The 11,924-nt window shown below is 42.9% G+C and overlaps 1 protein-coding gene across 1 annotated transcript in view; it reads right to left on the bottom strand.

Annotated features, from left to right (window-relative positions):
- Positions 1 to 1,674: 1,674 nt before the first annotated feature.
- Positions 1,675 to 11,924, bottom strand: part of TRIM44 (tripartite motif containing 44) — a gene marked incomplete at its 5' end in the record, with an annotated part of 67,825 nt that continues 57,575 nt past the window's right edge. Inside the window, 2 exons of the mRNA XM_034644805.1 lie at positions 1,675 to 1,875; positions 10,129 to 10,148. Coding sequence (XP_034500696.1) covers positions 1,734 to 1,875; positions 10,129 to 10,148 — 162 coding nt within the window. The remainder of the gene's footprint in view (positions 1,876 to 10,128; positions 10,149 to 11,924) is intronic.

Here is an 11,924-nt window from a genome sequence, read left to right as displayed (position 1 = left end):
AAAAAAAAGAAGAAAGAAAACGGTATTCTTAGCACCAAAGACAATACACGGAACAAAGAAGGTGCTCTGTAGACACTGCTGGATAAATGCTATGTTGCTCTTCCCACAGAGACTCCTCACTTTTGTTGTTGTAGTTGTTATTTAATCTCTACACCCAACATGGGGCTTGAACTCACAACCCTAAGATCAAGACTCACATGCTCTACTGACTGAGCCAGCCAAGCAACGCTGAGACTTACTATTTTAAAATAAAAATCTCTCTCTCTCTCTCTCTCTATTTCCCTGACCCTCTCTTTCCCTCTCCGCCCACCCCCATCTCTCTCTCTCTCTCTCTCTCTCTCTCTCTCACACACACACACACACAGAGGAATACAGTAAAGTCTTGCTATACACCATGACGTTTCTTCCCAAAGAAAAATACACAAACATAGAAGTTTGGTTAAAATACACATTAAGAGTGCCTGGCTGGCTCAGTCGGAACAGCATGCAACTCTTGATCTTGGGGTTGTGAGTTTGAGCCCCACATTGCATGTGGAGATTACTTAAACAAAATAAATAAACTTTAAAAATTATTTTTCATTAGAGGAGCTCTAAGCAGACCTATTTGCATGTAATGCCCCCAAGTTACCTCTTCTTCCAAGCCTTAACCCACCCTGAGCCACAGAACAAGTTAGGAAGGAGCCATAATTCATACTTATTCACCTGATCAGCACTGGAAACAGGGTTAATCTATGAGCTAGGAGTGTGTTAGATCTCAGAAGCACAACAGGATATTCTCCAATATATCTCATTCAATAATTTTTATGTTGCAGCTTACCTTACCTCCACTAGAAAAAATATTATTTTTCTTTTTACCGTAAATTGTTTATATCTACTTAAGTCTGATTTTATTCTAGACTGGGACCATGACTTCCCTATAGAGTAATATAGGTTTTATTTTATAAATACAAATCAATAGGACAATAGGATTCAGCACAGTGACTTACTAGCTCTGTGACCTTCGGCAAGGTACTGAATATATCAAGGTCTTGATATGAGAATAATAAACACCTTCGTGCTAGGCCACTGTAAGGATTCAACGATATGGATAATCCATGTGGAATGCTTAGCTTACTTTCAATATTACAATCTTCGAGGGCTTATAGACTAACAGCCACCACGATCAAGTACCTCAACAAGTGCATCATCTCTACAAGTCTTCCTTTTACTCTCTAATAAGCCAGTCTCCCTCATTCCATCCACGGAAGCAGAAACAAAACACGTATGCTTTGTAGGCCCTGTTTTCTTCTCAAACACGAACTCTTCCCACAGAGTTTAGACAGCATTTCTGGATTGCTTCTGGCTGGGTGATACCATTTAGAGAAGTCATTCCTCTGACCCCTTGCACTTCTATATAACATTCTTCCTTCCTCATCTGGTTCCTTAAAGAGTCTTGGTTGGCTGGGGACTTGACCCTTCGTTTCAGTTTATCAAAAATTCCTAACCAGAGGGGATGAGTGCTGAATTCTAGGGGCATGCTGGGCTGCAGCATCTGTGCCTGGCCTTTTCATCTATGCAGCTTGCTGGTAATTGCTAAGTTTTCTCTCCTGAAACAATTATCCCCCCATTTCTCTCCCTGCCCCCATCCCACCCCCCAGTTAATTATCAGTTCTGGAATTAAACATGCTCGCCTCTCCTGCCGTTGCCATGACAACAGTTGGCCTGCACCTGCCACTGGGTGAACAGTGGCTCTTTTAGAAGAGGCGATGGCAGTTGCTGGCTCCACAAAAGCCAGGGAGTAAACTCATGTTTACCTGTCTGGGGAGAGAAGTTCTGGTTCTTTCCACCTTAGGCATTTTCCTGGCAAGCTCCATCTCAACTTCTGTCTCAGGCAAACTGCTTGTTGACATTCAACAAAGAAAATGAAAAAATTTCCTGATAAAAACGCCAAATATCTGTTGGCTTGTCACTTATTCCCAGCCAAGATGTTGGAGGATACGAATCTTGCATCTCCTGAGAAAGGCAGTATAGTGTGGTGGTTGAAAGCACAGAATTTTAAGCCTGAGAGATCTGGGTTCTAATCCTGGTGGACTCACTTTCTGTGTGACCATGGCTTAATCATATAACCTCTTATGATATCAATTTCCTCATCTGTAAAAAGAAGAACAGAATGACTATAGCTCACAGAGTTGTTCTGAAGCTCTGAATAGTATATGTGGGTCTAGGTCCTATTTATAACGTTCAGCACATAAGCAGGTATCGCTACCGTGTCCAGGCAGCTGTTAGCCCCTGGACAGCTGCAACAGTCAGGGCAAAGCTGGCAGCACGGTCAGCTTTCACTGGCCTTGTCTGAGGGGCAGTCCCTGTGCAGGTGGTGTGCACCACCACGCTGCCCCGTTGCCTCTAGACCAAGAAGTGTCGACCAGCCAGGGACAGCTGAGAAATGCTTCTCTCCCGACCTTTATTGCAACTCTCACAGCTCCTCCTTCTCTGGGCTGTGTTCCTCGTGCTCAATCTCACTTTCCTTTAAATAGAATTGATGGAACCAGAGGGGAAGGAGACATGTACTCACCAAGGAAACAAAATGCTTTTCCATTTTACAACCATACCGCAACCTACGGGGAACAATTGGTAGTGGTGCCAAAGAGGAGGGGGATGAGGCATTTATATAAGAAAGTGCTTTTCTTCCCTGAAACTCCTGCCTGTGGATAAGGAAGTATTTCTTTTATGAGCGTAAAACCACTCATAGTTAGGTCCTAGGTCCAAAGAAGCACAGGCACATACATGAATAGTGGTCCTTGGCAAAGACCTCAGCATTTAGGCTACCCAAGTTTTATCTCAGCCTTTGGCCATCTCTCTTAACGTTCTGAAGCTACCTTCCTGGAGTTCTAGTTTTAAAGAAACCTACATTCATTGACTCGAACCTTCATATCATCTTTAAAAGAGAAAAGAAAAAAACAAAACAACAAACCAAAACACAGACACACACCAGCTTCTGCTCCCAACATCTGTTACAGATGCCTGCTGCGAGTTTCTGGGTATAGAGGAGAATGCAGTTCAGCCACACGGAGGTACAAAAAAGGGGAAGGATCTTGGAAGCTGTTGGGAAAATGGAATTATTGACCTCTTGCCTGCCTCTCACTGGGAGGAAGTGAGAAGATGCTAGAGACTAGAAGGTTTCTCCTAAAATGAAAAAGGCACCAGTAACAACAATTTCGCTGCGGCTGCCACAGTTGAGAGGGCATATGACATCAGATTTAGTTATTCTTAAAACACAGACTAGAGTTTTGTGACTTCCTAAAACTGATTATTTAGAGCTCGTCCAGAATGGCTATGAAGAGAAACAAGGAAAAAGAGAACTAGGCTCCAGCCAGACTCTTCAGCACCAGATCTAATTCAGCGACAAATGTAACATCGATTTAATTCTTTTTTTTTTTTTAAGATTTTATTTATTTATTCGACAGAGATAGAGACAGCCAGCAAGAGAGGGGACGCAAGCAGGGGGAGTGGGAGAGGAAGGCAGGCTCATAGAGGAGGAGCCTGATGTGGGGCTCGATCCCATAACGCCGGGATCACGCCCTGAGCCGAAGGCAGATGCTTAACCGCTGTGCCACCCAGGCGCCCCCATCGATTTAATTCTTAAACTAGCTTTTAAAAAATACCTTTGGTCTTAAATCTATTTGGAAAATGTTGAGGCTTTAGTATTCCTTTTCTCTATTAATTTGGAAGGAACAAGATAACTACTTGCCAAACCTGATTTTAAGTTCGAGGAAGGCAGGAGCTGTCAAAATAGGGGTATAAGATACAAATCAAACAATTTCCCTCTTTAGCTACTTTAGCTCAGTTGCTTGTTTTTCCATTTAAAAGAAGAATCCCAAAAGGAGAACACTTTCAATGCTTCATAGCATACTCATCCTTTAAGGATAACAGGATGTGCTATTTTGATAGGGAAACTGAGGCACAAAGCAAACAATTTACCTGCAACAAATCATGAGATGTGACTACAGGAAAAAAACCCCGTAAGATTCAGGATTCTGTCCACTTCTTCTCAAGAAAGGACAAAGGGGTAGTACAAAACTTTTGGCACATTGTCATAGCACGTGAGACCCTTCGCAAAGTGGACTCAGCCATCTTTCAGTCTCCTTTCCTGCCACAGCCCAGGCACGCAGTGGCTCACCATTCCCCACACAGCACATGCGTTTTCCCTCTGAGCTTGCAGGCACGCTGGTCTCTCTGCTTGGGTGCCCATCCTACCCTTTCTAACTGGAGAAGCCTCCGCCTCCCCACTCGTCAGGGCCCAGCACAGATGCTCTCTTCCGATTCTCTACTCTGCAGTAGTAGTACTACCCTACTCTATGCCCGACGTACTCATTACAGAGCACTGTTGTGGTTAAGAGTCCACATGCTTGAGTCAGACGACATGAGTCTGAACACTAGTTCTACCACTTTTTAGCTGTGCCACCTCATGTATATATAACTTCTCTGCAACTCTGTGTAATGTATTAACCACCTAATAGGACTGATATGAGAAATAAATGAGATAATATACACAAATGTTTCAAGGAAAACCACAGCATGCAAAATGATATTCAGGCCCCTTCTACCAGGCCTTTCCTTTTCCTTTCCTTGCTTTCTTTCATTCTTTTTTTTCCTTTTCTTTTCATTTTTAGCATTATGAAGCCAGAAAAGGCAGGCAGATGTATGTTAGAATACAGGCTGTTCCTAGTCAGCATTCCTAATGTGAGACAGATGGAAGTAAACTAGAGGCACCCTGGCTGAATTTTCCAGCTGTGAATGGGTTCTCTGGTTCTATACTAATATGCACAGAATAAAAGAAAGTGACTCTCACAGGTAAATTTCTGAAAAGCAGTTACTTTAGCAAAGGAGACTTGCTTTGATTATAGAGAGGCAGCATCATGCATAACATAGCTTTATCCTTCGTCTAGATGAGGAGAGGATAAACAACTGACATCAGCAGGGGAAAACAAAGTCAGCCCAGGTTCTGAAAGAGGGAAGTGTGCTCAAGAGATTCTCTATGCTGAAGGCCAACTTAGATGTTGGAATCCCACTTCTGTATAATAAACAGCCCTGACATCTCCAGTCCATGCCACAAGTATCAGAGCCATGTTCCTTGGCTTCCAGCCAGGCCTTCTGAAATGAAGACAATGCAAAAACCAAACCAGGAATTTGCAATCAGAGGACAAAAGAAACCTAAGTGCATCATTGACTTAGTTCCTTTTTACGTTTCCAAACTAAGTTGTCAAGAAGACAAATGTCATATCTAAGAACACATGGTTGTTATTTGGGGTGGGGGGGAGTACCTAATATATAGCCCCAAGAAAATTTTTAAAAAAACAAAATTGGGAAGATTTTTTTAAAAAATCTACTAAATTACAGAATCTATAGGCAGATTCCTTCCACTCCATATGTGATATAAGACTACTCCTTCACGCAACGTTAGCCCAAAAAACTGGGTGGAGAGCAGGGAAAGAAAGGCTAGTGTTTACAGGGAAATAAAAACAGCCTACAAAGAGGCAACGAGGTTGAATGACTAGCCCAAGGTCACACAGTCAGTCTCAGGCAGACCAAGAATAGAAGGTAGGTCTGCTGACTCTCCTTGAGCTCCTACTCCTTCAGAACTCGCTGCCTGTTTGATCACAGACTCAGCATGGGTCAGATTCACACTGATCTCAGCAGGAGCTTTCTGCCTGAATAAGAGCCAGCTCTGAAGATAAAAAAATTCTACAGAAGTCCCAAATATGGTTATTACTATTAAAAAGCCATTTTCCTCTAAGTTAAAAAAAAAAAGCACAGAAAATCTCAATAGCAAATCAAGATTTAATATTGATCTTGCTCCTTTTTCCTCTGAGCACAGGAGTTTCAGGGTCCTTTCCTCTCTGACTTCCTCCCACTACAAAACAGCTTCAAGGCAGCAGATCTTACTGCCACCCCCTCTCCTCGAATATATCTTATTTCTCAGCAGGCTCTGGGAGGAGTTGAGGAGCCAATCTGTGAGGGAGTGAACACAAGATTTCCCATAATAGCACAGAGAAGACAGAAAATTGCTGCCAAAAGTGTAAATTGCTTTTTTTTTTGCTTGAAAAAAAAAATCACTCTGGGCTTCAAAGACACCCTCTTAAAAGATGACTCCATGGTGGTTAATATCCATGTTCTACACATTAGGATTTCTGTTCATCCATGCCCTCCAAGAATCCTTGCCATCTATGTAACTGTGGCATGGATTTGAAGAGTAAACAACCAAACACAGGGGCAATAGGCAGGGAATTCTGCAGGGTCAAAGGAAGGCTTGGCTGTCCACTCCCCAGGGCGTCTGAAAGTACTCCTTTTGCTGCTGACTCTGAAAGGGCACTGTGTGAGGGTGAGATGAAGAAATATCCCTTTAAAATGACAGAGGCTAAGGAGAGGAGGGGTAGTTTGAGAAAGCAGAGGCCCTAGAAATTCAATGTCAAAGCAAGTAAGACCTCCCAGGTTAGAGGAGTAAGAGCAAAGCGATCCTCTGAGGAGTATGCATGAATCCTCCTGGCTCTCCTTCAGGGTCACAGAGAGAAACACACTGGTGGATGAGGACAGATAAGGGCAGACAGTCCAAATGGGAGCGCAGGGCATGAACCTTGAAGCCAGGGTAGATTCAAATCCTACCTCTGTGATGATCTAGGGCAAGTTAATCTTTCTGAGCATTAATTTCCTCATTTTACAAGTAGGATAATAACTACATCATAACTACAAGCTTTACATGAGAACAGATATAAAATACTGTACACAGTAAACCGTCAATAAATGATGGCTACGATTATTGTTATTAATCAGCAGGACAACTACACAGTAAAATTCAGGGCCAGGAACGGACATGAAAAACAGCACAATATTGGGATGTTCCACGTCAAATGGCTTGGGGAGTCAGAACCAAAAAGAGAAAAGGCGGCAGGGAGGCTGGTAGGAAGGCAAGACACAAGCTCTAGTACAGACAATTATGGATCCATAGCACAGGGATTTCCCTTTGTTCTTGTGGAGTGGCCAGAACCGGGTCTCCCTGGACTTCCATGCAGATGGTGGACAAGCAGCTAAATGGAAAGAATGCCAGCAAGGGAGACACAGGTGTAATAATCCAAGAGACCTGGATGCAGAGTCTCCCTATTCATTCTCTTCCATCCCCGGCAGGCACACCCACACTTCCCTGCTATCTCCCTTACACATCAAACTCTCATTCAATACTGTCAGCAATACAGAAGCCTCTGGAACAAAACTCTGCCTGGCTTATTGAGATGGTAAAACGTGTATCATAAATGAGAGAATTTCAGATCAAAGGCAATCCACCCTGAAGTGTTAATTGGAATTAACTGAGCCAAATGGTAGTTCAACACAAATGGAATGGGACCAACACATATAAATTTAAAGTTTAAAAAGAAAATTTGACTTCGTTTTCTTCTTTCTGTCAAATCAGAACATGATCTTCTGATCATGATCATTGTATCAAAGGGTTCATTGTCCCAAAAGAGAGTTCTGTCAAGTCCCAGTCCAACAGATTGGATAGCCTAGCTCAAAGGAGACAACTTGACATCTTGGTTGCTGGTAATGAAACTCTACGCTTCACAATTATCCTGACAAAATGACACGATGGATTCTGCAATTAAACTCTAAAGCCAGTATCTTACTCTAAATAGTATCTTTGAAGCGAGTTAATCTCCTCCTAGGGTCCCTGTATTCTTCTACTCAAAGTGACTCTGACATGTAACCATGAAGACAAATTAGCGTGTTCACCCTAATCAGGCTCGTCCGAGCCACATTACATCTGCTAAGGTGCTTTCATTATATTGGTCTTGTCTGATGCTCTTTCTGGGGAAGAAGGTCTAGGGCTCTGCTTGGCCTGGATTTTAAGGAGCTAGAGCTAGTCTAGACAGTAGGAGAGATGGAGTGCCAAGGAGGTAATTTAGAGTCTGTCAAAACCAAAGGTCTCTGCAAAATGGTGAAAACCTGGTCAATAACTAGAAAAGATGTAGATTTAGGCTCCCATCATCACTACTTCAGTCTAACTAGTCTCCTACGCTCTAGTGTTAATCCACTTCCAATTCAGGCAGGCAGGGGAAACTTCAAAAATGCAAATCTGGGGCGCCTGGATGGCACAGTCCTTAAGCGTCTGCCTTCAGCTCAGGGCGTGATCCTGGTGTTCTGGGATCGAGCCCCACATCAGGCTCCTCTGCTAGAAGCCTGCTTCTTCCTCTCCCACTCCCCCTGCTTGTGTTCCTTCTCTCGCTGGCTGTCTCTCTCTCTGTCAAATAAATAAATAAATAATTCTTTAAAAAAAATGCAAATCTATTCAGGTTAATTCCCGTTTACAATTCTTTCACGCTTTCCCATTGCCCGCAAGACAGAGAGAGCTCAAACACCTTAGAAGGCCTATAAGACCCTAAAGGATCTGGATTCTGCTTTCTTTCTTCCCCTCTTCTCTTGTCTAGAGCTTCTGCACAAGTTGTTCCCTCCACCTAGAACAACCCTGCCCCCTGCTCCTTCTTTGCCTGCCTTCTCATCTTTCAGAGCCCTGTTTATATATGACCTTTTCTGGTAAGCCTTCCCTTATCCTCCAAGACTGACTTAGGAGCCTTCGTAAAGCAGCCTAAACTTCCCTTAGTCATAGCACTTGTACCACAGTGTAAGGGCCCGGTGATATGCTGGTTTCTCCCACAAGGATGGGAACCATGTCTTAGTTATTACTGTATACCCAGTGTATAGCACAGTGCCTGCCACATAGTAGGTCAGAAGAAAAGAAAGGGAGGGAGTGGAAGGAAGGAGAGAGGGAGGAAAGAAATGAACTGCAACTCAGAGCGAGCCTGATCCTGAGAATGGCTGAAAGATGAGTTTGAAGAAATTTCCTGAAGCTCTGTAGTTCTAAAGAAGGGTACCTGTGGCTTTAGCCACAGTAGACCAGGAGCTAGATCTAGGCTGAGAACCACAGTTCCCAAAGGACAGAGCATCAGGAGATGCAGATGTGGGATAAGGTTTGGCACCAAGAAGTGGGCAGAGGGTGTGGGGACGGAGAAGGAAAAAAGAAACTTTATTTGTTGGTTTATGAATAAAACCAAAGAAGACTGAATTTTGGTTCCAGTAAGGTAACCTTGAACAGTTCACGTACCTTCTTTCAATGAGAAATTTGAACTAGATAAGTGATTTTCAAATTGAGTTCTTTGGAACCCTAGGTTTCTGCAGAAGCCCCTCGGGGTCTATTGTATTGAAGAGAGAAGGTTCACCAATGGATGTGGCCCCCAACTTTAACCAGAGAAAACCTCTTTGTATATTGGGGTTCTACATAAAGCTGTATAAAGAAAAAAAGGGGGGGCACTTCTGCTAAAACTAAAGCTTGAATAGCAGCGGCCTAAATGATCACTCCGACACATCCTACCCTGAACAGTCCTTGATCCTATGTGACACAGGGGACCCACCTGGACATTTTATTTTACTTTGTACCAGCACCCCTTGACTGTGTGGATGGCAAAGCTGCAACATTTCCTAGAGCCTGTTCTCACTGAGCAGCATGACAGCAAAGGTAAGGAGACCAAACTCCAGGTTTACTGCAAGGCTGAGGCAATAATGAAATACACTTTCAAATTTCAAATGTAGTGCTACAGAAGCAGAAAGGAGTATCTTTTTTTTTCCCCCTAAACCAAGAAAGGAAACATAATACCTACGACCTAGGATTCACAGTATCAGTGTCTCCAGTCAGACGCAAAGATGTTATATGTCAGAAACAAAGAATATTGGACCCAAAGCCCATTAAAAAAAGCAATCTAATTCCAATCAAGAAAGAACAATGCAAAAGTTTATCTAGGCAGTCCACCTGATAGCCTAATTACCATTCAAATATAGTGCCTACTCTTCTTAACAAGGTATTCAGAAGTTACTGTCATTACATACTTTAAAGTCTACCTTTATCTGAAGGTTACAGGCAGGAAATGGCACAGATGGGGAGGGAGACGGGAGTCTTACAAAATAAGATTTTCGAAGCCCTGGCTTAAGATGTTGATCCCTTTTCTGTGCTGTTCTTTGGCTGTCCATATTTCATGGGGCATTAAAAGGCCACAAATGTCACTCTGCTTCAATTCTGAGAACAGACAAGCAGCAATAATGTGATCTTACCTGGGTCCTTCCTCGTCACCCTGAAAGAAGCAGAAAGAAACAGCATTAGAAATCAGCACCGGTAGAGACAGATTTAGATTTCTTTCTTTTCCCTCTCCTCTCACCACCTGAAAGCAAGGCTTGTGCATTTACTTTAATGGAGACAAACCAGCAGATGTCCAAGGGCTAAGACAAGGGCTAATATAATCCTTTGCTCCAACTGCCCAGCAGAGATCAACTGATAATTTGCCCTTGCAAGCAGGTAAGTGAAAGCACAGACCTAGGAGGCCTAAATAATAGCCTTGCCTTTTTATTTGTATGGCTGGCAGTATTTAGTTCTGAGCAAACCGAGAGCCCAAAATAGCAGCAGGTCTTAGGCAAAAGCTGACCAGCTCCAAAAGCATCACACTGTTTCCTTCAAAGACTCATTTCTGCCCTGGTCTAGCATTTTTCTCTCCAAACATGAACGTAGCAACTCTAATATAGGGCACACTATATAGGGTAAAAAGGGCACTGAACTGGGACTCAGAAAATTGGGATTCTAGTCCAAGTTCTGTTATTTATTAGCTATGTGCCCTTGGGCAAGTTAATTAATTAATCTGAACCTTGGTCTTCTCCTTTATCAAAAGGGAGCTCTGGCATTTGATGATCTACAACATCCATCAGTCCAACACTGGCTTTTCACTTTTGCTCATTCATTGTCTACAAAAACAATGTGTGAGGGTTATCTGTCCAGGTGCTGCAAGCTCTGAACCAACTTTACCAGTGATCAGAGCAGAGTCCTTTGACTCTCTTCTAGTGATCACACAAAATTTTTCAAATGACTTTCAAGCCTTTTCCAAGGGACCTCACATCTTTGGACAATGTATTTCCTAGTTGTTGATAACTCCCCAGAGCACTTAATCAATTTGATTGTTCCTATCAGTATAAAGAAAGAACTCTGGAGTCAGACACTCTAGATTCAAATCTTGACTCCATCACTCACTTGCTGTGTTACCCTGGTCACGTTATTTTGCCTCATTTAACTTTAGTTTCCTACTTCATAAAATGGGGATAATAACTGTCCCTGTATCATAGGATGAATTGGAGGATTAAATGAATTAATATGTATAAACATCAAGCACAGTGCCTAAGACACAGGATACACTTAATAATGGTTATTATCACTACCAGTAACAATGCAGTATGATAAGCTACTACAGGTGAACACTAAGGGTAAAAGATAATGACCTAACTTAGGAACTCCCATTCAGGAGCAGGGGAAACACAGAAAGGGATAGAAAATGAATTATGTTAAGGGCTCTACCAAAGACATAAACAGAACGTTCAAGAGTCAGAAGGAAAGTGATAAACAGGGCCTATTCTGGAGAAGGAGGAAGGGAGGGCTTCACAGAGAAGGTGACATTTATATTGGAACTTGAGGGATAAGCAGAATTTTCCCTGGTTGGCAACAGAAGATGGTAGGAAGGCACTGGATTAGCAAGAGCAAATGCACAGCAATTAAAAAAAAAATGTATGTTAAAGGAATTTTGAGTTTGATGATACTAGAGAATGGGGATGTGTTTGTGTCTCGGACAGGGTTGTGGCGGAGGTGGCAGTGGTGTGGGGTGGGAGGGTTGGCAGTAAAACTGAGGTAAAGGGAGATTGCCAGGGCACAAGCCTAAAGGGGCAGTTGTAGCCAGAAAGGTGATTTAAGTCAGATTATACGCTGGAGGTTGGATCTGGAGGGCATTTAGCAGACTGCTGAGGCTTTGCAATACTGGTCAGGGCACCAATCATCCACACTCTAATGGGAGAGAAGCGGGGTGAGTAGTAGA

This window comes from Ailuropoda melanoleuca, chromosome 16 (genome assembly GCF_002007445.2).
Source record: "Ailuropoda melanoleuca isolate Jingjing chromosome 16, ASM200744v2, whole genome shotgun sequence".
Classification (NCBI taxonomy): domain Eukaryota; kingdom Metazoa; phylum Chordata; class Mammalia; order Carnivora; family Ursidae; genus Ailuropoda; species Ailuropoda melanoleuca.
The sequence above is the reverse complement of the archived record's forward strand: the minus strand, read 5'-3'. Positions and strand labels throughout refer to the sequence as shown.